The sequence below is a fragment of the Capricornis sumatraensis genome, chromosome 18, assembly GCF_032405125.1.
Source record: "Capricornis sumatraensis isolate serow.1 chromosome 18, serow.2, whole genome shotgun sequence".
In the NCBI taxonomy this organism is placed as follows: domain Eukaryota; kingdom Metazoa; phylum Chordata; class Mammalia; order Artiodactyla; family Bovidae; genus Capricornis; species Capricornis sumatraensis.
In genome coordinates, this window is record NC_091086.1 from 30,055,853 (window position 1) to 30,083,045 (window position 27,193).

The 27,193-nt window shown below is 38.0% G+C and overlaps 1 protein-coding gene across 4 annotated transcripts in view; it reads left to right on the top strand.

The window, feature by feature from the left end:
- The first annotated feature begins 813 nt into the window (after positions 1–813).
- The window catches only part of IL6ST (interleukin 6 cytokine family signal transducer), a 41,902-nt gene continuing 15,522 nt past the window's right edge, over positions 814–27,193 (top strand). For 2 of the 4 annotated variants that reach the window (XM_068990368.1, XM_068990369.1), the window contains exons 1-9: positions 814–877; positions 8,194–8,499; positions 9,364–9,484; positions 14,318–14,484; positions 15,010–15,164; positions 18,420–18,579; positions 24,578–24,660; positions 25,302–25,512; positions 26,077–26,259. In XM_068990368.1, the coding sequence (XP_068846469.1) occupies positions 814–877; positions 8,194–8,499; positions 9,364–9,484; positions 14,318–14,484; positions 15,010–15,164; positions 18,420–18,579; positions 24,578–24,660; positions 25,302–25,512; positions 26,077–26,259 (1,450 nt within the window). The remainder of the gene's footprint in view (positions 878–8,193; positions 8,500–9,363; positions 9,485–14,317; positions 14,485–15,009; positions 15,165–18,419; positions 18,580–24,577; positions 24,661–25,301; positions 25,513–26,076; positions 26,260–27,193) is intronic. The other 2 variants (XM_068990371.1, XM_068990370.1) reach the window with 2 other exon arrangements.

A 27,193-nucleotide genomic window follows, 5' to 3' on the forward strand; every position in this document is an offset into this window, starting at 1 on the left:
CTAGTTATGAGTGAGGTTGAAAGTATCATTTCATATGTTTGAGTTACTTGTGTTTCTTTCTCTATAAAATGCCTGTTTGGCTCATCTTGCATGTTTTCTTCTAAACAGGGAAGGTGAGGTGTTGGACTTCTGTAATGATTTGTAGGCATTCTTCATATATTGGGATAATTTTGGTCAGACTATGAATTACAAGCTTCTTTTTTTCCTATTTGGCTATTATCTTTTGAACTTGCCAATGGTGAGGTTTTGCCATGTAGAAATTTGTCTCTCTGAACTCTTCAGTCTCACAGAGTATTTACTAGCAGTGTAAGACTTCATCATATAGAAACAGGATTGCTCTTTTGATTGACCTTAAAGTATAAATTGGGCTTCCCTGGTGGCTTAGTCAGTAAAGAATCTGCCTGCAATGCAGACCTGGGTTTAATCCCTGGGTCCAGAAGATCCTCTGGAGAAGGAAATGGCAACCCACTCCAGTATTCTTGCCTGGGAAATCTCATGGACACAGGAGCCTGGTGGGCTCCAGTCCGTGGGGTCACAAGAGTTGGACATGACTTAGTGACTAAAACCACCAAAGTATAAAGTATGTTTCCCAGCTGTATTTTATGTAGCCATAACATTAGGGGGAATAAAGAAAAATATTCTGAAGAGTTCAGTTTGTTTTCTGCATTCTCATAAGAATTTTATCACCTTTTAGAAAACAACTATACAATGGAAACAAAAGAGCTTTAGAACTTTTGTCTTTATTATGCTTAGTAAGAGTAAAAATATTTAAAATAATATTGCATGTGTCTTTTACAGAAATATCTATGCAAGATGTTCACATTGCAAACTTGGATAGTGCAAGCCTTGTTTATTTTCCTCACCACTGAATCTATAGGTAAGGTTCATGAGATATCCTAACTCCCAATCTCACAAATTAGGTTTGTATATTACTGAATAATTATATAATTATGCTTACATATTTATTCTTTAGGATCATTATTGAAAGAACGATGTTGCCTTAAAAATGGACTCAAGTTGAAATGCTCTTGACAAATTATAATTTGTATAATTTGAGTTGAAGCACTCAGTAATCCTAAATCTTGTTCAGCTGTACTAATAGTAAGTTTAATACTGAGAAGGAAAAAGGGGGATTTTGTTTATTTTTTTAAATAAAGAAACAGAATCAGGTTTGTTAACTTTTAGCACTTCACTCCTTAATAGGCAAAGATGTCACTGAGCAGAAGTGAGATTGTGATACCAGAAGAAAGATTACCTAGAGCAATACTGCTCCAATTGGTCCACAGCCTGAGAACTGGTTGTTATTGGTCCATAATGAGATGAGTACAGAAATTAAGAATAAATGTTTAGAAATGCTTTTAACAATTTGGCATAGCCATGATATCCAAGCATGTGATCAATGGACTTGCCTCATCAAACATAATATAAAACAAAAGTGTATGTCTGTAAAGGATTGGGTGAAGAAAACCTAAACTGATCCTTGACCCCAGATAATTTGAGAAGTATTGCTCTAAGTCAAACCCTCTTCAAATTCAAGAACGCAGCCTCTTTTTAAACACTGGAAATGATACAAACCTTAGGCTGAAATTTTTTCTCATTTAAAAGTCTTTCCTTAGTCTTAAACCCAAATTTTCTTCCTTCTAACTTTTTCTCATTAACCTTAAAAATCCTTCTATTGTAGATCCACTTTCCTTTTCCACTGTTCAAGTCTTCAAGTATTGAAGGAATGCTTTCTAACCCCTCTCTTGCCCAAATTAAATTTACCTAGTTATCCTAATTATTCTTTGTAGGATTTGACTTCCAATCTGTATGCACTGATTATCCTCCTGACTCTTCCCTTGATTTTTCATATCATATGGCTCAGACGGTAAAGCGTCTGCCTACAATGTGGGAGACCCAGGTTCGATCCCTGGGTTGGGAAGATCCTCTGGGGAAGGAAATGGCAACCCACTCTAGTACTCTTGCCTGGAAAATCCCATAGATGGAGAAGCCTGACAATCTATGGGGTCTCAAAGAGTCGGACATGACTGAGCGACTTCACTTCACCTTTACCTCACCATCCTACTTAATTCTAGTTAACAACAGTGAAACTTTAGCCAGTCACTTAATTTGTGTCTCGGTTTCATGATCTGTAAGATGGGGATAGCAATGTCTCTAACTTCTAGGGTTATTGTGAGATTTAAATGAGTTAATACACAGAAGGCATTTGGGCAGTACCTGCCCATAGTACACTTTATAAAAAGGAATGTAATAATATATTTATTTTAAGGTTTGAATAAAATGCACTTAAGGAAAAAATATATCAGAACTCGACATATTCTGAGTATAGTGATTTTATTATTTACTTTTGAAGGATCATTTTTATTAAAGCAGCATAATTTTTTGCCAGTTAAGATACACTGTAGTTTAATGTTAAGCCATCTACCTACCAGTCACTGAAAATTCTCAGATTGTTTTCACGTCAGTTACTTTTAAGCCATTTCCCCTTCACTCTATATTTATTTATCAACCTAAATAGAAGATGATTTTGCCACATTTATTAGCCTATCAATCTAGTCCTTCAGCATAATTTTGAATCCTGACATTATCCAAATTATTGGCAATCCATTATAATCTTTTGCTGATTTGACAAGTGTGTGTGTCTGTTTTCCCCCTAAGTTGCTGATAAAAAGGTTGACAATAACAGGACTATATTATCTGTTGCTGCCAGACAGCTTACTCTAAAGCTTCATGCCTTAAAATGGCATTACTTATTATTTCTCATGGTTTATGTGTGACTGGCTCAGTCAGACACAGAGATTCTTTTCCCTGTGATATCTGGGCCCTCAGCTAGAATATTCAGTGCTGAGTAGCTGGAGTCATCTGAAGTCTCATTCACTTATTATGTCTGGTGTTGATGATGGCTGTAGATTCAGGGCTTTGGGGCTCTTAGCTAGAACACCACATGTGGTCTGTCCTTGCGGCCTTGGCTTGCTTACATGTGGCTGGGTTCCATGGCAAATGCTGCAGGAGAAAAAGAGAGCTAGTCAGAAGTTGTATTTTTTTATGATCTAGCTTTGGAAGTCACTTAGCACACTCTGTTGGCTGGGGCAGGCATAAGCACCCTTAAAGATCTGAGAGCAAAAGGGAAACATGGACCTCATTTCTTTGGAGGAGTATTAGTCACTTTGTAAGATGAGCATGTTGAATGGGATACGTTTATAAGTATGACCTTCTTTGGAAAGTACAGTCTGCCCCAAGGTTTGAGGGGAGGCACTTCAGCCATACTCCTTTAGCCTCCCTCTCATTGACTTTTTTAGTCAGTGATTTTTTAATATGTAGGTAATCAAATGAAAATGTTTTAGTTTGAAGTTACGAAATATCTGTTTCTATAGATCAAGAGTAGTCAAAAATCAGCCTAGTAACCCTGTAAAAGTGGGTTTCATTTGGCACAGGATGGTTTCAGTGAGCCTGTGCTTCATTTTGCAAACTGGAACATTTGCCTGTTTCTAGTATTTCTTATTCTGTGTGATTAAAAATTGTTATTTAGTCTCTGGCTATATCTCATGTTCTTTAGTACTCTGAAGTATATTTCCTAGGTAAGGTTCCCTCTCATTATTAAAGAGAAAGTCAAACAGGAATGATTTTACCAAGGAACAAAGTGCGATTGGAGGGGTTTTAAGGACTTGCTCATTGTCACCGGGTAATTCTGTCACAGGATGGACATTGACAGGAGCTTGTGTGCTAGGACGTGCCACAGCCATGCATCAGTAACGGAAGGCCACACAAACAGGCCACAGCACAAGCTTTGAAACAAACAGTTTCACTCTGGGCCTTATGAGCTTAATGACAGATGTGGAATAAGAAGTTAATTGTTTAGTTTTTAAAACTAGTTTTATCCTTTGTGCAGTCTAGCCTGGGACCAAGTTGAGAATTGGAAGAATCTGCCTGATATTTGAGGTTTACTCCATAAAAGTATCTCAGTGTTCTTTATAAAAGAAACGATTGAAGTAAATTCTCTCCAAGGTTGTTATCAGTTTTTTGATTCTCTGATTCTATACATCTTTTACCTTAACTGCTAGAACCCGTCACCTCTGAGAGACGTTTCCAGAGTCAATGTGACTAGATTACTTGTCTCTGGATAATAGTAGTAATGATGATTTGTTGTTGTTTAGTCGCTCTTTTATTACGCCAGGGATGGTAGCCCACCAGGCTCTTCTGTCCATGGGATTCTCCAGGCAAGAATACTAGAGTGGGTTGCCATTTCCTTCTCCAGGGGATCCTCCTGACGCAAGAGCAAACCTGCATCTCCTGCACTGGCAGGTGGATTCTTCACCCCTGAGACACCAGGGAAGCCAAGCAATGGTGACAGGCTACCATTTATTGGAGGCCTTTTGAAGACCAGGCATTGTAGTAGGTTCTTTACATAACTAATATCTAATCTCAAAAAACTTTCAAGATAGTCATTATTAACTTCATTTTCCAAGTGAATAAATTAAAGCTGTTAGAACTTCAAATTCCATTGGCATTCACTCAAGAAAGCTGCCTTAAGTTTCTAGATAGTGAGAATAGAGAAGAAGGATAGAATCATGTCAAGTATTGAGCATTTTATCTTGATGGTAATAGGTAGGCATTAAGTAATTTAAAATAGGGAAATGGCATAATCATTTTTGAACAGTAACTTTGGGAGCTGTATGTTTAAGATAAACTAGAAGGAGGTCAGATTGTGGTATAATGTGATAGCCTGAGTGCCAGCAGCCAAAGTAGGGTTGATGAGAAGAGGTTGCTATACATACTAAGAATATAGAAACAAAAAAACCCAGAGAGTGTGGGAGGAGGCTAAATGAGAGTGAGGACTGCAAGGTTATCTGGCCTAGGCGACCGGATGGGAGTAGTGTCTCAGCGGCAATAGGGAAGTGAGAAGAAGAAAGAATAAGTTTGGAAGGGACTGTGATACATAGTCTATGCCCCGACCAGTAATTGAAGAAGCTGAAGTTGAACAGTTCTATGAAGACCTACAACACCTTCTAGAACTAACACCAAAAAAAAAAAAAAAATGTCCTTTTCATAATAGGGGACTAGAATGCAAAAGGGGGAAGTCAAGAAACACCTGGAGTAACAGGCAAATTTGGCCTTGCAGTACAAAATGAAGCACGACAAAGGCTAACAGAGTTTTGCCAAGAGAACGCCCTGGTCATAGCAAACACCCTCTTCCAACAACACAAGAGAAGACTCTACACATGGACATCACCAGATGGTCAATAGCGAAATCAGATTGATTATATTTTTTGCAGCCAAACATGGAGAAGCTCTATACAGTCAGCAAAAACAAGACTGGGAGCTGACTGTGGCTAAGATCATGAACTCCTTATTGTCAAATTCAGACTTAAATTGAAGAAAGTATGGAACACCACTAGACCCTTCAGGTATGACCTAAATCAAATCCCTTACAATTATACAGTGGAAGTGACAAATAGATTCAACAGATTAGATCTGATAGAATGCTTGAAGAGCTGTGAATGGAGGTTCATGACATGGTACAGGAGGCATTGATCAAGACCATCCCCAAGAAAAAGAAGTGCAAAAAGGCAAAATGTTTGTATGAAGAGGCCTTACAAACAGGTATGAAAAGAAGAGAAGTGAAAGGCAAAGGAGAAAAGGAAAGATATACCCATTTGAATGCAGAGTTCCAAAGAATAGCAAGAAGAGATAAGAAAGCCTTCCTCAGTGATCAATGCAAAGAAATAGAGGAAAACAATAAAATGAAAAAGACTAGAGATTTCTTCAAGAAAATTAGAGATACTAAGGGAATTTTCATGCAAAGATGGGCACAATAAAGGACAGAAATGGTATGGACCTAACAGAAGCAGAAGATATTAAAGAGGTGGCAAGAACGCACAGAAGAACTGTACAGAAAAGAGCTTCACGACCCAGATAATCATGATGATGTGATCACTCACCTAGAGCCAGACATCCTGGAATGTGAAGCCAAGTGGGTCTTAGGAAGCATCCCTATGAACAAAGCTAGTAGAGGTGACGGAATTCCAGTTGAGCTATTTCAAATCCTGAAAGATGATGCTGCACTCAATATGCCAGCAAATTTGGAAAACTCAGCAGTGGCCATAGGATTGGAAAAGGTCAGTTTTAATTCCAGTCCCAAAGAAAAGCAGTGCCAAAGAATGCTCAAACTACTGCACAGTTGCACTCATCTCAGATGTTAGCAAAGTAATGCTCAAAATTCTCCAAGCCAGGCTTCACCAGTACGTGAACTGAGAACTTCCAAATGTTCAAGCTCATTTTAGAAAAGGCAGAGGAACCAGAGATCAAATTGCCAACATCCGCTGAATCATCAAAAAGGCAAGAGAGTTCCAGAAAAGCATCTATTTCTGCTTAATTGACTATACCAAAGCCTTTGACTGTGTGGATCACAACAAACTGGAAAATTCTTCAAGAGAAGGGTATACCAAACCACCTGACCTGCCTCCTGATCAATCTGTATGCAGGTCAAGAAGCATTAGAACCGGACATGGACAACAGACTGGTTCCAAATCGGGAAAGGAGTATGTCAAGGGTGTATTATGTCACCTTGCTTGTTTAACCTGTATGCAGACTACATCATGAGAAACACTGGGCTGGAGGAAGCACAGGCTGGACTCAAGATTGCCAGGAGAAATACCAATAATTTCAGATATTGCAGAAAGTGAAGAGGAACTAAAGAACCTGTTGATGAAAGTGAAAGAGGAGAGTGAAGAAGTTGGCTTAAAGCTCAACAGTCAGAAAACGAAGATCATGGCATCCGGTCCCATCACTTCAGGGCAAATAGATGGGGAAACATTGGAAACAGTGACAGACTTTATTTTCAGGGGCTCCAAAATCACTGCAGATGGTGACTTGCAGCCATGAAATTAAAAGATGCTTGCTCTTTGGAAGAAAAGCTATGACCAAGCTAGACAGCTTATTAATAAGCAGAGACATTACTTTGCCAACAAAGATCCATCTAGTCAGAGCTGTCATTTTCCAGTAGTCATGTATGGATGTGAGAATTGGATTGTAAAGAAAGCTGAACGCCAAAGAATTGATGCCTTTGAACTGTGTGGTGTTGGAGAAAACTCTTGAGAGTCTCATAGACTGCAAGGAGATCCAACCAGTCTATCCAAAAGGAAATCAGTCCTGAATATTCATTGGAAGGAATGATGCTGAAGCTGAAACTCCAATACTTTGGCCACCTGATGCCAAGAACTGACTAATTTGAAAAGACCCTGATGCTGGGAAAGATTGAAGATGAGAGGAGAAGGGGACAATAGAGGATGAGATTGTTGGGTGGCATCACCGACTCGATGGACATGAGTTTGAGTAAATTCTGGGAGTTGGTGATGGACAGGGAAGCCTGACATGGTGCAGTCCATGGGGTCACAAAGAGTCGGACACAACTGAGCGACTGAAACGAACTATGATACATATAATTTTAGACATGTTCATTTTAAAGTACTTATGAAATATCTCAAGTGGATGTCTTGTAAGCCGCTGAAAACAGCAAATTAGAGTCAGAAAGAGGGGTTTACATGTCATCAGCATGGAGTAGGTCATAGGAAAATCATGTAGTTGCATTTTACTTTTTTATATAATTTGGTTTTTTGTTTTTTAATATGAGATTGTATCCCATATACTTATTGTTAAAACCAGTGTATTTGGTCATCTTATTTTACTCATCCTGTTTTTATTTTGCTACACCCTTGCTCTTTACTTTTTGTTTGATTTTGACATATGAACAACGTATACTGTCTTTGTGTGTCCCCATCTGCACCCTCAAAGGCATTCAGGACTGGCGAGAAGCAGAGACCATCCCCTGTCTTCTGGTGGGTCTATTTAGACACTGGGTGTGAGTTGAGAGAATTGGTGGTAGAGCAAATATGAATCACCCTGCAGGCAAACTATTTCCTAAAGCAAAGTAGAATGTTATAAAAAGGGCTGAAATTTGCATAGGTTTTTGGTTTTTTTTTGTAAAATCCAGCTCCATCTGCCATGTAACCGGTATAATTCTTTTCAAATTTAGACATTAAATTCTGTTGATACTAACTTTCACTGTGTTTCTTCTTTTTCTGTGTCTTTAGAGATATTTTAATGATGATAGAGAAACTGTACTGGTATAGAATGACATTTTGTACCAGAAAAATTCAGTCCATTCTTACATTTTCTGTTATTATTCCTTTCCAGGTGAACTTATAGTTCCATGTGCTCATATCCACCCTGAATCTTCAGTTGTACAACTTGGTTCGAATTTCACGGCAGTTTGTGTGCTAAAAGAAAAATGTATGAATGATTATCATGTGACTGCTAATGAAATTTTCTGGAAAACAGGCCGTGTTACTGTTCCTTATGAACAATATGCTGTCATAAACAGAACAGCATCTAGTGTCACATTTCCAAATATAACTTTAATAAATGCTCTGCTCACTTGCAACATTCGTATGTTTGGACAGATTAATCGGAGTGTTTATGGAATCAGAATCATTTCAGGCTGTAAGTTTTGTTTTACTTTTATTATTCCAGACTTTGTCATGACTGTTGAATTACATCTTTAATGTCCATTGTCTTTTGGTCTTTTTGAAATGCAGTAACTGTCAGCTCAATGAGTTTTGGACTGTTTTTTCTTTTTAACGTTTAAGAAAAAAATAAGCTTAGGAGTAGAATTGCATTTGCATTACAAATATATAAAAGCCTAAGGAGTAACACAAGTTTAATATTTTTCCTGAAAGTCAAGTACCTGTCAGCTTTCTAGAAAAACATTTTGACAAGAGATACCCACCAAAAATGTTGAGTTGAAATCTATGACTGTGCTCATAGTGACTTTCAATATTCCTTAGTTGTGGAGAAAATGCAGTGTAAAGCAACTATCTGAAGAAAGTGAATCAATACTGGAGGATCCTTTTATATTGAAGTAGACAAGTAAATTTACTATGATCCAAGAATGGATTGCCAAATTTGTGGATCAACTAACATACTTTTAGCGTTTGCTTTCTCGCCAGCAGAGTTTGGGAAGGGAGAGATATAAATGAATCATTTTTGCTTCTATCTAAAATACACTTGAAAAGTCAGTTGATAATGCTTTCCAGCTATAAATAAAAGTTGACTTTGTGTAGAAAGTTAATTTGAAATGTACCTGTTAATGACAGTATGATAGAAAATGTATGTTACTGTCTAAAATGTTTGAATTTACATAGAAAAGAAATTAATGTTTTAGTCACCAGTATTTCATTATGTCTTTTCTTGGTTTTATTTTTTTCTATCTGATTTTCGTTATCTTAAATGTCTAGAGGAGTATATAAATTGCATGCTTTCTGTGAAAATGAAGCTTTTTGAAATTTGCTTATTTTTCCCTTTTAGTGCCTCCTGAAAAACCTAAAAATTTGAGTTGCATTGTGAATGAAGGAAAGAAAATGATGTGTCAGTGGGATCCTGGAAGGGAAACACACCTGGAAACAAACTACACTTTAAAATCTGAGTGGCAAGTTATTTTAAATTTGTTGTACATTGAATTTATTAAGTTTGCCTTTGTGGTAGAGTTTTTATCTTGTAGTATTATTAAATGCAAAGTTTTAAATGTTTTATTTAACTTTTTATTTTAGAACACCTGAAACATGAAAGTAGAAAGAATAGTGTAAGAAATCCTCATGCTCATCACCAAGCTTCAATAATTATCAGCCCATTACCAGTCTTACTTTATATATACCCCACACTCAGATTGTTTTTAAAAAATACACATCATATCATCTCATCAATAAATATTTTAGTACTTTAATGGAAAAGATAAGGACACTTTTAAAAAATCCAAATATAATTGAAAATACTCTCATATTGTTACATTTTTAATTAGTGTTCAAATTTTCCCAGTTGTCTCATGAATTCAATTCAGTTCAGTCGCTCAGTCGTGTCTGACTCTTTGCGACCCCATGAATCGCAACATGCCAGGCCTCCCTGTCCATCACCAACTCCCGGAGTTCGCTCAGACTCACATCCATCGAGTCAGTGATGCCATCCAGCCATCTCATCCTCTGTCGTCCCCTTCTCCTCCTGCCCCCAATTCCCCCCAGCATCAGAGTCTTTTCCAATGAGTCAGCTCTTCGCATGAGGTGGCCAAAGTACTGGAGTTTCAGCTTTAGCATCATTCCTTCCAAAGAAATCCCAGGGCTGATCTCCTTCAGAATGGACTGGTTGGATCTCCTTGCAGTCCAAGGGACTCTCAGGAGTCTTCTCCGATACCACAGTTCAAAAGCATCAATTCTTCAGTGCTCAGCCTTCTTCACAGTCCAACTCTCACATCCATACATGACTACTGGAACAACTGTAGCTTTGACTAGATGAATCTTAGTCAGCAAAGTAATGTCTCTGCTTTTGAATATGCTATCTAGGTTGGTCATAACTTTTCTTCCAAGGAGTAAGCGTGTTTTAATTTCATGGCTGCAGTCACCATCTGCAATGATCTAGGAGCCAAAAAAAATAAAGTCTGACACTGTTTCCACTGTTTCCCCATCTATTTCCCATGAAGTGATGGGACCAGATGCCATGATCTTCGTTTTCTGAATGTTGAGCTTTAAGCCAACTTTTTCACTCTCCACTTTCACTTTCATCAAGAGGCTTTTGAGTTCCTCTTCACTTTCTGCCATAAGGGTGGTATCATTTGCATATCTGAGGTTATTGATATTTCTCCCAGCAATCTTGATTCCAGCTTGTGTTTCTTCCAGTCCAGCATTCCTCATGATGTACTCTTCATATAAGTTAAATAAACAGGGTGACAATATACAGCCTTGACGTACTCCTCTTCCTATTTGGAACCAGTCTGCTGTTCCATGTCCAGTTCTAACTGTTGCTTCCTGACCTGCATACAGATTTCTCAAGAGGCAGGTCAGGTGGTCTGGTATTCCCATCTCTTTCAGAATTTTCCTGTTTATTGTGATCCACACAGTCAAAGGCTTTGGCATAGTCAATAAAGCAGAAATAGATGTTTTTCTGGAACTCCCTTGCCTTTTTGATGATCCAGCGGATGTTGGCAATTTGATCTCTGGTTCCTCTGCCTTTTCTAAAACCAGCTTGAACATCAGGGAGTTCATGGTTCATGTATTGCTGAAGCCTGGCTTGGAGAATTTTGAGCATTACCTTACTAGCATGTAGATGAGTGCAATTGTGTGGTAGTTTGAGCATTCTTTGGCATTGCCTTTCTTTGGGACTGGAATGAAAACTGACCTTTTCCAGTCCTGTGGCCACTGCAGAGTTTTCCAAATTTGCTGGCATATTGAGTGTAGCACTTTCACAGCATCATCTTTCAGGATTTGAAACAGCTCAACTGGAATTCCATCACTTCCACTAGCTTTGTTTGTAGTGATGCTTTCTAAGGCCCACTTGACTTCACATTCCAGGATGTCTGGCTCTGGATGAGGGATCACACCATCATGATTATCTGGGTTGTGAAGATCTTTTTTGTACAGTTCTTCTGTGTATTCTTGCCACCTCTTCTTAATATCTTCTGCTTCTGTTAGGTCCATACCATTTCTGTCCTTTATCGAGCCCATCTTTGCATGAAATGTTCCCTTGGTATCTCTAATTTTCTTGAAGAGATCTCTAGTCTTTCCCATTCTGTTGTTTTCCTCTTATTTCTTTGCATTGATCACTGAAGAAGGCTTTCTTATCTCTTCTTGCTATTCTCTGGAACTCTGCATTCAGATGCTTATATCTTTCCTTTTCTCCTTTGCTTTTCACCTCTCTTCTTCTCACAGCTATTTGTAAGGCCTCCCCAGACAGCCATTTTGCTTTTTTTGCATTTCTTTTCCATGGGGATGGTCTTGATCCCCGTCTCCTATACAGTGTCACGACCCTCATCCCATAGTTCATCAGGCACTCTTATCTATCAGATCTAGGCCCTTAAATCTATTTCTCACTTCCACTGTATAATCATAAAGGATTTGATTTAGGTCATACCTGAATGGTCTAGCGGTTTTCTCTACTTTCTTCAATTTAAGTCTGAATTTAGTAATAAGGATTTCATGATCTGAGCCACAGTCAGCTCCTGGTCTTGTTTTTGGTGACTGTATAGAGCTTCCCCATCTTTGGCTTCAAAGAATATAATCAGTCTGATTTCGCTGTTGACCATCTGGTGATGTCCATGTGTAGAGTCTTCTCTTGTGTTGTTGGAAGAGGGTGTTTGCTATGACCAGTGCATTTTCTTGGCAAAAGTCTTTGCCCTGCTTCATTCCACATTCCAAGGCCAAATTTGCCTGTTACTCCATGAATATATGGATATATTTTTACACTTGTCAAATCAAGATTTAAGTAATCACCATATATTGCCAATTCACGTATCTTGTCTCTCTTAACCATAGGTTCTACCTTCTTTCTTTGCAGTTCAGTTGTTAAAATAATGGTTTTACATCATTTAACACATTCCTCTGTCCCTTTATTTACTGAAATTTGCTATTAGATCTAGACATTTAATCAGTTTTTCCCCCCAAAAAAATAATTCATAGGAGTTATATGTATTTTCATTAGGAATGACCATATGATGTTTTCGTTTTTCTTATATTAAAATTTGAGCAGTGGTTTCAGGTATTAACAGAATTTCCGCTTAGTTTTTTTTCAAATGTAAAGAAAAGTTGAAAGAATTTTACAGTGAACATTTATATGTACTCATTACCTAGATTCTACAGTTAACATTTTACTGTACTTGTCTCCATCTACCAACCCATCTTATTTTAATGAATTTCAGAGTGAGTTAGAGACATCCATATACTTCCACCCTTAATCACTTGAACATTTACATCATTAATTAGATTAATTAATCCCTAGCATCTTCCAAAGGTAGATATAAGAGATTTTTCTCCTCATTATGAATTCATATTTAAACATTTGATGTCTTGTTATTTATTTATTTGCCTGCGCCAGGTCTTAGGTGCAGCATGCAGGGTCTTTGATTTTCTTTGCATCATTCAGATTCTTTAGTTGTAACATGCGAACTCTTAGTGGCAGCATGTGGTATTTAGTTCCCAGATCGGGGTGAAACCCTGACCACCTGCATTGGGAGTGCAGAGTCTTAGCTACTGTACCATTGGGAATTCTTGATTTGATGTGTTTTAATCTATTACAGTTACTGTTCTTAATACTTAAATTGTCCCATCTTAGTGGGAACTTTTCAGATTGGCTTATCCTTTTGACACAACTTCATGAGTTCTTTGATAGCTTCCTGATTCCTGAAGTGACATGATGTTCCAGGTTCATCTTAATATGTTTTCTGTTCCAGACCTAGAATCAACCAATTCCCAAGTAGTCATGGTTCCACTTTGTGTGGAATATAATTTAGAGACTGTAGTCTGGGTGTTGGGTAGCTTATTGCTACTGGGTTGTTGTTTCTAGGCTTTTTTAGTGGAAAGAACAAAAAATGTTTTTAAGATAAAATACATCATGAACTCGTACTGGTATTTCCAATTTAAAATCCAGACTATATGTTTTTAGTTAATTCATCTGTCTAACATCTATATCTCCTTTCTTTGAGCTGTTTCATTTTGCTTGTGGTTTTTAAGAATTTTCTTCATTGTATAAAGTAATAAATTAATCCACACAAATTTCTAAGACAAAGTATGTTTATAGAAGTCTCCATTCCCTGTCTCCTTTACCTTATTTACCCCCTCCTTCCAAAGGTTACCCGTTTTGGTTTGGTTTTGATTTATCCTTCTATTTTAAAAAACAGCGCATATATATATATGTATATATGCATATATATTCTTAATTGATGCATGATTTAAATGTATGTGAGTAAATTTAGTCATATCACTTGACACTTTCTATGGTAATAGAAATTAGAAAGTGGTTTAGTGGTTGGAAAGGGGCTGAGGGAATTTTCCGGAAGGATAGAAATTCTATACCTGCTCTATCACCTCGTAGCATATTGTGTTTTGAAAAAGCATACTGTGCTTAAAGAAAGACATTGCTAATAATGTAAAGGTTCTGTTCAAGGAAAGGAAAAAAACAGGACTAATATCACTAAGAAGTTTTGGAGAAGAGTCATTGGGTTAGAGCATAAGATTCTAAATATGATATTCTTGGAGTAAAATTTTGAAAATAATCTTGTGTTTTAAGATATAGATCAAACTCAGTTTTAAAGAAAAACAGGTGAATTTTAACAAATTTTGTTTCTAGTGTTAAATAGTTTGTTTTAAACTTATTGAAATTAACTTGTTTATTCTAAGGTATGATAATCTGGGTCTCATCAAACTCTTTTCAAGTAACCTTTTTCACTCTTAATTTATTCAAATGCATTTTTAATGACTGACTTTACCATTTTTGTATTTAGGGCAACAGAGAAGTTTGATGATTGTAAAGCAAAACGTGACACCCCCACCTCATGCACTGTTGATTATCCTCCTGTGTATTTTGTCAACATTGAAGTCTGGGTAGAAGCAGAGAATGCCCTTGGGAAGGTTGCCTCAGATCATATCAATTTTGATCCTATAGATAAAGGTACTTATAAACCTAAATTTGAGAATTTATTAGTTTTGAGTTTAATTAATATAAAATAATAAGCATTTATTTTCTTAGTGACTTCTGCAAATTAACTTTATCAACAACGTTAAAAATACTTTGGAAAAAGAAAAATATCCATAATCCAACCACACTGGCAGCTGCTTTTAATATTATCTCTGATATCTATTCAGATATCAAACATCTTATAGCATTATAGTCATAGTGTATATGCTTCATTTTTATACTCTTTTTAAATTCCATATGTCATCACTATTTAACTTTTAATATCTGGACCTGAAAATATTAGCAAAAGTAATAAACTGACAAGGAAAAGAACTAGAATTTCTTTAGGAACCTTTTCCTTCCATTATAGTAGTATGGTATAGCATTTTTTTAGACAGATTTGTTCATTTGATGAGAATAAATGCATATTATGAAATAAAATATAAAGAGTATATTGGACTTTGTAAGAAATTATAAAAGTAAACCATGGTAAACATTAGGATCTTTTTTATTTTTCAGTGAAGCTCAATCCACCACATATTTTATCAGTCAACAGCTCAAAGGAACTATCTAGTATTTTAAAATTGACATGGACTGACTCACGTTTTAAGAGTTTTATAACTCTGAAATATGACATTCAATATAGGACCAAAGATGCCTCAACTTGGAACCAGGTAAATTGAAAGTTACTGTTTATTCAAATAGTCTTGTCTTTAACCCACTAACCTAAAAGTCTCAGTCATTTTCTGAATGTCTTAAATTTCTGGTTATGTGAAGTACTTTGCTTGACACTTCTAGATCTGTATTTCAAGCAAGGACCAATAGGAAGACATCCAGACAGAGAATACAATTTTGCTCAGCACAATAGATTTTAAGTGAAATATGGAAGTGATGCAGAATGAGAGGGAATAGCATTTTTGGTGAGAGGTGAAAGGACCACAGCTAACAGGAGCAGATTAGGTAGAGGAGTGAAAATGAAGAGATTATAAGGTAAGGGTAAGGTCGAGCAGGCATTAACAAACTACATCTGCAGGCCAAATTCAGCCTGTCATCTGTTTTTGTAAATAAAGTTTTATTGGAACACAGCCACAAACATTCGTTTACGTATTCTTTCTGATGATTTTTATGCTACATAGAAAGTTGAATAACTGCAACAGAGACCATCTGGCCCACAGCCTAAAGTATTTACAGTCTAGCTCTTTATAGGAAGTTTGCCAACCCATAAAATAGACGGATTATAAGATTGAAAAATAAAAGGACTGTATACCCAAATTTACAACAAACTGGAAAATTCTTAAAGAGATGGGAATACCTTACCTGCCTCCTGAGAAGCCTATATGCAGGTCAAGAAGCAGCAGTTAGAACTGAACATGGAATAATGGACTGGTTCAAAATTTGGAAAGGACTACGTCAAGGCTATATATTGTCACCCTGCCTATTTAACTTAACATGCAGAGTACATCATGTGAGCTTCCCTGGTGGCTCAGATGGTGAAGAATCTGCTTGCAATACAGCAGACTCAGGTTCAATCCCTGGGTCGGGAAGATACCCTGGAGAAGGGAATGGCAACCCACTCCAGTATTCTTGCCTGGAGAATTCCATAGACAGAAGAGCCTGATAGGTTGCAGTCCGTGGGATCACAAAGCTGGACACGACTGAGCAACTAACACTTTACTTTTAACTTCTTTCACATCATGTGAAATGCTGGACTGGATGCATCACCAACTGAAATCAAGATTGCTGGGAGAAATACCAACAACCTCAGATATGCAGATAATACCACCCTAATGGCAGAAATTGAAGAGGAACTTAAGAGCCTGTTGATGAAGGTGAAAAAGAAGAGTGAACTAGCTGGCTTAAAACTCAGCATTCAAAAGCCTAAGATCATGGCATCTGGTCATGTCACTTCATGGCAAATAGATGGAAAAAATGGAAACAGCAGATTTTATTTTCTTGGGCTCCAAAATTACTGTGGATGGTGACTGCAGCCATGAAATTAAAAGACAGTTGCTCTTTGGAAGAAAAGCTGTCACAAACCTAGACAATGTATTAAGAAGCAGAGACATCATTTTGCTAACAAAGGTCCATCTAATCAAAGCTATAGTTTTTCCACTAGTCACATACAGATATAAGAGTTGGACCATAAAAGAACACTGAGCACCAAAGTATTGATCCTTTCAAACTATGGTGCTGGAGAAGACTCTTGAGAGTCCCTTGAACTGCAAGGAGATGAAACCAGTCAATCCTAAAGGAAATCAACCCTGAATATTCATTGGAAGGACTGATGCTGAAAGTGAAGCTTCAATATTTTGGCCACCTGATGTGAAGAGCCGACTCACTGGAAAAGACCCTAATGCTAGGAAAGATTGAGGGCAGGAGGAGAAAGTGGTAACAGAGGATGAGATGGTTGGATGGCTTCATTGACTTAGTGGACATGAATTTGAGCAAACTTCAGGAGATAGTGAAGGACAGGGAAGCCTGGCATGCTGCAGCCCGTGGGGTTGCAAAGAGTCGGATCTGACTTAGTGACTGAATACCACCACCACCACCTAAAGATGATGTTATAAGCAGAAGAAATACTAGGAGCTTTTAATTTAAAAGGTTATCATCATAGCATTGAGATCTGCATACTACTCTGTTATAACTCCATTTATCATTAACAGTATGCGTTTGCTTTGTTTCTCTGAGCTCCAAAGGGAATTGAGCCCGTGACCTTCCTGCTTCTGTCCTCTATTCCACATGGACTCGGAATACAATCAGAAAAAGCAACAAACTAAAGTGCATTAATGCTTCATGTTGTACATGAGGATTGTACAGAGAAGATACATACCAGAAGTTCTTCAAAATTTTTTCAATATCATAGAATCTTAATTCACTTGTAGAAAAAAGACTGACACCTTTTGTATTCAATATTGAAATCTCAGAGTGGTAGAAAGAACCTTTTATCTATGTTTGAAGTGAAGTGAAGTCGCTCAGTTGTGTCCTCCTCTTTGCGACCCCATGGACTGGGGCCTGCCAGGATCCTCTGTCCATGAAATTCTCCAGGCAAGAGTACTGGAGTAGGTTGCCATTTCCTTCTCCAGGGGATCCTCCTGACCTAAGGATCGAACCTGGGTCTCCTGCATTGTAGGCAGACGCTTTACTGCCTGAGCCACCACGGAAGTCACTAAATCTATGTTTAGTCTACTCTTTTTTTTCTGAAAACCAAGTTTATCTACAAAGATAGCTTTTGTTTTTCAAAATTGGGCTGGATATCTTCCTTTTGCCCATCTAGATTTATATTCTACCCTTCTTCACCTACTCTTTGTCTTGGGATGCAGACCTGTCTGGATTGTATCTGTTGGTTGTGGAGGGGTCTTGGCAAGAGGGAGGAGAGAGAAGTGAGATCAGCATATTTTTTTGTGCTGCTTCCTCCATAAAGCTTTCCTGTCTCAACCTAAAGTCACTACTTCTCTCAAGTTAACCCTTTGTGACCCTGTTCTTTCAGGTTCTGGTACCACCCCTCTTCCCTTAGATTCTAAAGGTGGTAACACCACTAAGCCCAGAGTATTGCCTGTACTATCTAATAAGGTTTCCTACACTCTGCTCATATTTCCCTTAGTAAACCCTCCTTGAATTAAATTTTAATTGGAATTTCTCTTTTTCCTGTTAAGACCATCAGTGTTATAGGAGCATAGAAGAAAGAAATAAAAAAAGGATGAGAAGATTAATAATAGTTGTTTCCATATTTCCCAGACCTGTTAAGTTTTACTAATTTTGAGTGCTTTTTTCACTTTGATTTATTTCTCTGCAGAGCTTGAGTCAAATTAGTCTTTTTTTCATTAGTTATTAGGCTTGTTTCATTAATTAGCTTCTAAATATTAGGCAGCTTAGAAGATCTGTAATAAATACCTCGGGATTTTTTGTTGGTCAATTTGCTTTGTTTTCAGGTTCCTCCTGAAGATACATCATCTACCCGATCTTCATTCACTGTTCAGGACCTTAAACCTTTTACAGAATATGTGTTTAGGATTCGTTGTATGAAGGAAGATGGTAAAGGATATTGGAGTGACTGGAGTGAAGAAGCAAGTGGTATCACATATGAAGATAGTAAGTAAATAAATATATGAAGAAAAAAAATTGAATTTTGACGATATATTTTATCTGCTTTTAATATAGACTTCATTGCATCTTTTATGAACATTTTATTCAAACTGATATTTTACACTTTTTAAAGGATCTTAAGATGTAAAATTTAATATACATTATTGATAGTACAAATCTAATATAATTAAAGGAAACTGTGGAATGGTGTCTTAGATACAATGAGAAAACCATTAATAGTTGGTAAATCTAGAACATTTTATTAAAGGAGAGTAGTCTCGAAATATCTCTAACTAGAGGATCATATCCTGAATCTTTAAAATCATGCTGCTAAGTCACTTCCGTCGTGTCCGACTCTATGCGACCCCAGAGACGGCAACCCACCAGGCTCCCCCGTCCCTGGGATTCTCCAGGCAAGAGCACTGCAATGGGTTGCCGTTTCCTTCTCCAATGCATGGAAGTGAAAAGTGAAAGTGAAGTCGCTCAGTCGTGTCCGACTCTTCGCGACCCCATGGACTGCAGCCTACTAGTCTCTTCCGCCCATGGGATTTTCCAGGCAAGAGTACTGGAGTGGGGTGCCATCGCCTTCTCCGTAAAATCATACTACCTACCAAAATGTGCATTAGACCTTCACTGTCAAAAAGATAGCTGTACTGTAGTTTTTATTCATTTTTTTATCAGTAGTTAATAAGCCCCTGAAAAAGCATTGTTGCATTTTGATTGGTTGGTTTATTTTAATTTTCCCTTTGTTTTTCATGATAATGCAATGCATATAAGTAGAATCCAAAAGGCATAAAAGGATACACAATATGAAGTAAGATTCCTTCCCCTTTCATCTATAACCATCAAGAAATGATCATAGGGAGGGGGGAAGACAAGATGGCAGTGGAGTAGTGGACATGGAGTACACCTCCACAAATGTTTCAGGAATACACCTTCAGATACAGAAGATCTTTCAGAACACCAGCTGAGAGCAGGCAGGAGTCCCTGACCCCTGGAAAGGAATGTATAGATCCACACAAAACTTGGCAGGATGAAGGAAGGAAGTAAGAAAGAGGAGAGTAAGCAGGACTGGACCTGTACTTGGAGAGTGAGGGAACCGAAGCAAGGGTCAGATCACCACACTGGGGCATTGTTTGGGATGCAGGGAAGCATTTGAGGCTGTTAGAGAGTGCAGCAATTGATCTGTGACAGTCTGGATGGAGCGAGAACCACACAGACGATCCTTGCCACGTCCATATGTATCCCAGACAGGAGTGCAAGTCCTCTGGAACGTGTGGTGGCTGGGAGCTGGAATGTAGGGATTGGGGAGCAATCCCGGGGTGAGGTCTGCTATTGACTGCAGGGAGATGGCTCCCAGGGACGTGAGGGAGGAGATTGCAGAGGGGATCGCCTTTGGAGGAAAGTCGGGTAGTCATGGAGGTAAGGTCATACTGCTGAGTCACATGCAGGGGATGGAGCCATCTCTGTAGTCTCTCTCCCCACATGCCAGCTGATCAACAGAGAAAGAACCCAGAGGGTGGCCCTTTGTGTGCCTGACACACTGAGCAACAGAGGAGCACCCCAGCCAGCTTCCCTGGTGGCTCAGACAGTAAAGTATCTGCCTATTATGCTGGAGACCCGGGTTCAATTCCTGGGTTGGGAAGATTCCCTGAAGAAGGGAATGACAAGCCCCTCCAGTATGCTTGCCTGGAGAATTCCATGGATAGAGGAACCGAGTGGGCTACTGTCCATGGGATTGCAGAGTCAGACATGACTGAGCAACTAACACTTTCACACTTCATCACCACCCTAGGGGGAGCTTTGAGTGCCTTCTTTGCCAAGAAACAAGGAAAGGACCAGCCAGGGAGGCCCTTTGAGGCTAGAGGCTGCCAGAGGTTAAAAAAAGCTCTTAATAGTGCCACAGCTCCTGCACCTGAGGCACCTGGCATCCCTGCACACTTTGTGCCTCCAGGGTGAGAGGGTAACAGGCAGGAAGGCTAGGGGTCTCCAGACGGAGGAAATAGGCTGCAGGTGTCAGACATTTTTTCTCAAGCAGCAGGAGGAAACAAACTACACGTGACACATTTTTTTCCCCTTCTCTATACAAAGTTATATATTTTGCATATATATATGGGACTTCCCTCACAGCTTAGTTGGTAGAGAATCTACCTGCAATGCAGGAGTAAGTAAGTAAGTAAGTAAGTGAAGTTGCTCAGTCATGTCCGACTCCTTGCGACCCCGTGAATTGTAGCCTACCAGGCTTCTCCCTCCATGGGATTCTCCAGGCAGGAGTACTGGAGTGGGTTGCCATTCCCTTCTCCAGGGGATCTTCCCAACCCAGGGACAGAACCCGGGCCTCCCGTATTCCAGGCAGACACTTTAACCTCTGAGCCACCTTGGGTTCAGTTCCTGGGTTGGGAATTCATTTTTTGTTTTAATCATTTTTTGTTTCTTGTTTTCTGTTTTGTGTGTTTGTTATGAAAGTGAAAGTCAGTCACGTCCGATTCTGTGTGACCTCATGAAACTGTAGCCTGCCAGGCTCTTCTGTCCATAGGATTCTCCAGGAAAGAATACTGGAGTGGGTTGCCATGATCTTCTCCAAGAGATCTTCCTGACCCAGGGATAGAACCTGGGTCTCCTACATTGAAGGCAAATTCTTTACCATCTGAGCCACCTGGGAAGCCCTGTGGTTGTTTCAGTCCTCTTTAATGCCATAACAAATGGCTTATGGAGTCTTGGTTCCCTGGCCAGATATGAGGCCCTGAGCCTTTGGAGTGAGAGGGTTGCATCCAGGACGCTAGACTGCCAAAGAACTCCTGACCCCATGAAGTGTTAATCAGTGAGAACTCCCATGAAGACTTCTACCTGTATCCAGGACCCAGCAGCACCCAGTACAGGATTCTTCACCCAAAGAACAAGCAAAACAAAAACAAACCCAGTCATTGGCAGACCAGCTTCCAACAGACACCCGAGAATACCACCTTACACAGCCCTGCCCATCAGAGGGAAAAAACTCCCCTCCTCCCCTCAGAAGGTAGGCACAAGTCCTTCCCAACATAAAGCCTACCACTGGAACAACCTCACCCACCAAGGGCAGAAACCAAAAGGAAGAAGGAATACAACCCCAAAGGCTGGGAAAAGGAGACTCAAACACAGTTGTCATGACGGTATGGTACTGGCACAAAAACAGAAATATAGACTGATGAAAGAAGATAAAAAGCCTAGAGATAAACATACACACCTATGGGCACCTTATCTTTGACAAAGGAGGCAAGGATATACAATGGAGAAAAGACAGTCTCTTCAATAAGTGGTGCTGGGAAAACCAGACAGCTACCTGAAAAAGAATGAAATTGGAACACTTACTAACACCATACAGAAAAATAAACTCAGAATGGATTAAAGACCTAAATGTAAGACCAGAAACTATGAAACTCTTAGGAAAACATAGGCAAAACACTGTTTGACATAAATCACAGCAAGATCCTCTATGACCTACCTCCTTGAATAATGGAAATAAAAACAAAAACAAGTGGGACCTAATTAAAAGTTTTTGTACAGCAAAAGAAACTAAAAACATGGTGAAAAGGCAACCCTCAGAATGGGAGAAAATAATAGCAAATGAAGCAACTGACAAAGGATTAATCTCCAAAATAAACAAGCAGCTCATGCAACTCAATACCTGGAAAACAACCCAATCAATCAAAAAGTGGTCAGAAGACCTAAGCAGACATTTCACCAAAGACGTACAGATGGCTGATAAATACATGCAAAGATGCTTAACATCACTCATTATTACAGGAATGCAAATCAAAATTAAAAATTACAATGAGAAATCACCTCATACCAGTCAGAATTGCCATCATCAAAAAAATCTACAAACAGTAAATGCTGGAGAGAGTGTGGAGAAAAGGGAAGCCTCTTCCACTGTTGATGGGAATGCAAATTGATACAGCCCACTATGGAGGACAATATGGGGATTCCTTTAAAAACTAGGAATAAAACTACCATATGACCCAACAATCCCGTTACTGGCATATACCCTGAGAAGGCCATTATTGAAAAAGACGCATGTACCCCAGTGTTCATTACAGCATAATTTACAGTAGCAAGGACATGGAAGCAACCTAGATGTCCATTGACAGATGAATGGATAAAGAAATTGTGGTACATATATACAGTGGAATATTAACTCAGCCATAAAAAGGAACACATTTGAGTCAGTTCTAATGAGGTGAATGAACCTAGAGCCTATTATACAGAATGAAATAAGTCAGAAAGAGAAAAATAAATATTGTATATTAACACATATATATGGAATCTAGAAAGATGGTACTGATGAACCTATCTACAGGGTAGCAGTGGAGATGCAGACATAAGAGAACAGACTTGTGGCCACTGGGGAGAAGGAGAGGACTGGATGAATGGAGAGAGTAGCATGGAAACATATATGCTACCATATGGAAAACAGATCACCAGTGGGGATTGGTTGAATGACTTAGGGAGTTTAAACCAGTGCTCTGTGACAGTCTAGAGGAGTGGGATGGGGTGGGAGGTGGGAGCAAGGTTCAAGAGGGAAGGGACATGTGTGTACCTATGGCTGATTTATGTTGATACATGGCAGAAACCAACAGTCTTATAGAGCAGTTAGCCTTTAATTAAAATAATCCAATGGAATACAGATTTTTTTTCTGAGCATTTTCTTGTCACGGTCACCCTCTTGAGGTGTCAGTGGCAGCAGCTATGACTTTGAAACCTTCCCTACCTCCTAAATCCCTTCACTTCCACAGAGCTCTGCCAAAGGTTTCATGAAAGTTATGTGAATTGAGAATGTCAAAGGCAGAAAAGTACCATTCTCCACTGCAAATATTCTCTTATTCTGAAAAATGCCAAGAAAGAAAGTAATCCTATGCTTGCTGGTTTGGGAGTCAGATTCCTTTGTCTTGGCTAGGAATTTTGAAACTGGTATTCTTGAAGAGTTTAAAAGTACGTCGATCAGTTTGAGGGAGTTCCTAAACTACTTTAAGATATAGACAAAATATTGCGTTTCATACGTGTGTGCATTTTCTGGAGAGATGGCACATAACCTTTGTCAAATCAAAAGAGATTTCCTGGTGTCCAAAAAGCTATGAACAATTGGAATATGCATTTCTTCAAATTAGTGAAAGAAGCCAGAGTTTTTTTAACATCAGAACAATTGATGTTAAAAAACATGTTTTGTTTTAACCATTTCTAGCCTCTAAAATTTCCTTTATATCTTTGTGTTCTTTATTCTTTTGGGATGCTGCACTGTACTCATGTGTGTATCTGTTCAAACCCCCTGTACCAGCAGCCTTTCCCCCAGCCTTTCTGGTCTGCCTTTCCTCTTTGTTTTGTCCACCTGTAATTAACTTGTTCATGGTCAGCACAACATTGGTTAGATTTTACTCAGATTGTTTTTTATTCTATTTAATGCCATATTTTGCAATTATAAAGTTTTTGAATTTTTAAAACTTAATTAGCAATCAGATTTGATGTTTTGTAAAGTGCTTCTTCACATGCTTGGTGATTATTACAACAATTCTGTGAATTTATTTATATTATATTCCATTACATTGACTCCCAATATAAGGTAATAAACTTAATACTGTGCTTACTCCATTTATTTTATCTTATATCCTTAAATATATTCATTTAGGGATTATACACATGTATTTAAATATATTTCAGTTTGATTTTTAGCAATAAGAAAGTGATGCATCTTTGGTTATTGCTTAGGATATATTTGTACCTTTACAATTTTAAGATTACTAAAGAGTTGCAATATAATCTAAATTGTCAAGCTATCACCCTGACTAAAGGTGTGAAGTCTAAGACATATCATGCTGAGGTGGGAAAATGCTGGTGTAAAGAAAGAATAGAGACACCATATCATTGAAGGGCAAGAACATTAAAAACAAAGTAAGAGAATAATTTCTAGGGTTTTAGCTTATCTTGTTATAATAGAAACTTTTATTTTAAAAATTTTATATCATTTCTTTAGGACCATCCAAGGCACCAAGTTTCTGGTATAAGATAGAGCCATCTCATGCTCACGGCACTAGATCTGTACAACTCAAATGGAAGGTAAGAAAAAAAAATTGACTATATCCTTTATCTCATGTAAATATGTTTTATATGGTATCATGAGTGGGGCTTAATTTTTGGTATCAAATAGTATTTGATAACTTTAATAAAAATGCAAAGCTTTACATATACTAAAAAAATGGTTCATAAACTGCTAGTGATACCTCATAGATATTTCAGCATAATTCTGTGAAAGTTCTACAAGGGGCCTGTGTTTTATCGAACTTTCCTCAGTGCCTCAAAAAATAATTAACATTTGTGGTAGTCAGAATGTATGCTGGTAATAGGAAATAAAGTTGTTGTGCACTCCATAAATGGTCATGAATGGATCATGCTAAAATAAGGTAGAAAATAAAATATTCAGACTTAAAATAGTTTAGGCCAGCGTACCATCAGTGAAGAATTGTATAGAGAACTAATAGCTAACAGAATGGTGCTACTTTCCCTCTTGGTTGAGGCCATGCTTTTACTCTTCATTCAGTGTGTAGTAGTTTCCCTTCAGTAGTGAGTTCAAAGTAAGGTTGCCAGCCCCTTGCAATTAAATATTTAGAGATTTGGCAGGATTTGTGAACATGAGGAAAAACATTACCTTTATTCAAGATTTATGAAATATGTTTTAAAAGTAAATTGTTTTATTACAGACATTGCCTCCTTTTGAAGCTAATGGAAAAATTTTGGATTATGAAGTGACTCTCACAAAATGGAAATCACATTCACAAAATTACACAGTTAAAGACACAAAACTGACAGTAAACCTCACAAATGATCGCTATGTAGCAACTCTGACAGCAAGAAATCTTGTTGGCAAATCAGATGCGTCTGTTTTAACTATCCCTGCCTGGGATTTTCAAGGTTTGTCCCTAAGATGGAGCCTCACTTACAAATGGTAAAGGGTAGTTAGGTATGGACAGGACTCCTGTAAAAACATAAGTATCCTAAGACTATGTCCTCAGTATCTGCGGTGGTTAAATTTTTAGAAATCAATCAGCAGCCAAATCGTTCCATCATTTTGTGGTTCACTTAAACTTTGCAACTTAGTTCGTTTAAGCATTTTATGATTATTTGTCTCTTTTAAAAATATATTTTTTAGGTTTGAGGAACTTATTATATACATTTAACTTAAATATATTATTTTTTATAGCTTTATCTGTAGCTTTCAAAGAAGAAGAAAATGCAGCTTATATACACAGAATACTTGAAGAATTTTGGGAAAGGAATTAACATTTGAAAATAAATTGACTGTTTATAAATTAGTGCTTTTATTCATGTAAATACAGTTTAATCTTACGTGCTACAAAAACATGATAGCAAGATAGATCACATGGTTATGAAAATGAATGTAAAATATTGGAACTTCAGAGTTTTAAATGTTCATTTATCATATCAGTATTCATACTTTGTTTTTTTTTTTTAAAGCTACTCACCCCGTAACCAATCTTAAAGCATTTCCCAAAGATAACGTGCTTTGGGTAGAATGGACTGCTCCAGATGAATCTGTAAACAGATACATACTTGAGTGGTGTGTGTTATCTGATAAATCGCCCTGTATCCCAGAATGGCAACAAGAAGATGGTACTGTACATCGCACGTATTTAAGAGGTATATCTTGCTAGAAACACTTAAGTCAATGTCCTTTTTCTAGTTCTTTGGACAGATTTTTCTTGTACTTTTCTGCTTTGTAGGCTTTGTGGTCCATTGAAAAGACATCCAGTTTATCATTGTTTCTTACTAGTCAACTCTTGTTTACTAGATTTGTGACTCTCAGCAAGTCACACTTATTAACCTCACTAAACTGCAGGGTCTGTTTATAGACTGCTGCTGCTGCTGCTAAGTCGCTTCAATCGTGTCCGACTCTGTGCGACCCCATAGACGGCAGCCCACCAGGCTCCCCCGTCCCTGGGATTCTCCAGGCAGGAATACTGGAGTGGGTTGCCGTTTCCTTCTCCAATGCTAAGTGGGGTTAATACTATCTTCTATAATACTCTCCTGTTGTTTTGATCATAAAAGGAATGCTCACAAAACTGTAAAGTAAGAAAAATACAAGGTAATCCAATCTCTGCTCCTAACTAGTATGTTCTCTGTACCTGATTTAACTTCATCCTTTGATGAGAAAAATTTCCCTGAGCATCTGGATGGCTGGTTAACTTTTTATAGCTGTTGAACAAGAGAAGCAGAATCAGAACTTAGATTTTCTTATCTTTTAAACTGGAAGTATTAATGAAGGACAGAAAGTAAGAGCTCCAGTATGGATTGCTCTCATTGCAAGTTACTACTTTTCAAGTAGCTTTAAAGTGATAGAACAACTTTAAAGAGAAAGCAAAGCACTCAGTTTGTTATGTGTGTAAAGAGGATAACCACTAGAATTCAGCTACAAATAATATGATTAATCATAAGAAAGCTGTTAAAAAATATGCTGTTTATATATAGCCATAAAGAGCTTTATTCATAACATAGGCTGTTTGGCCCTCATTAACCCATTATTTAACATATAATTTTACTAATCCCACTTGTCTAGTTTATCAGTCTTGTCCAA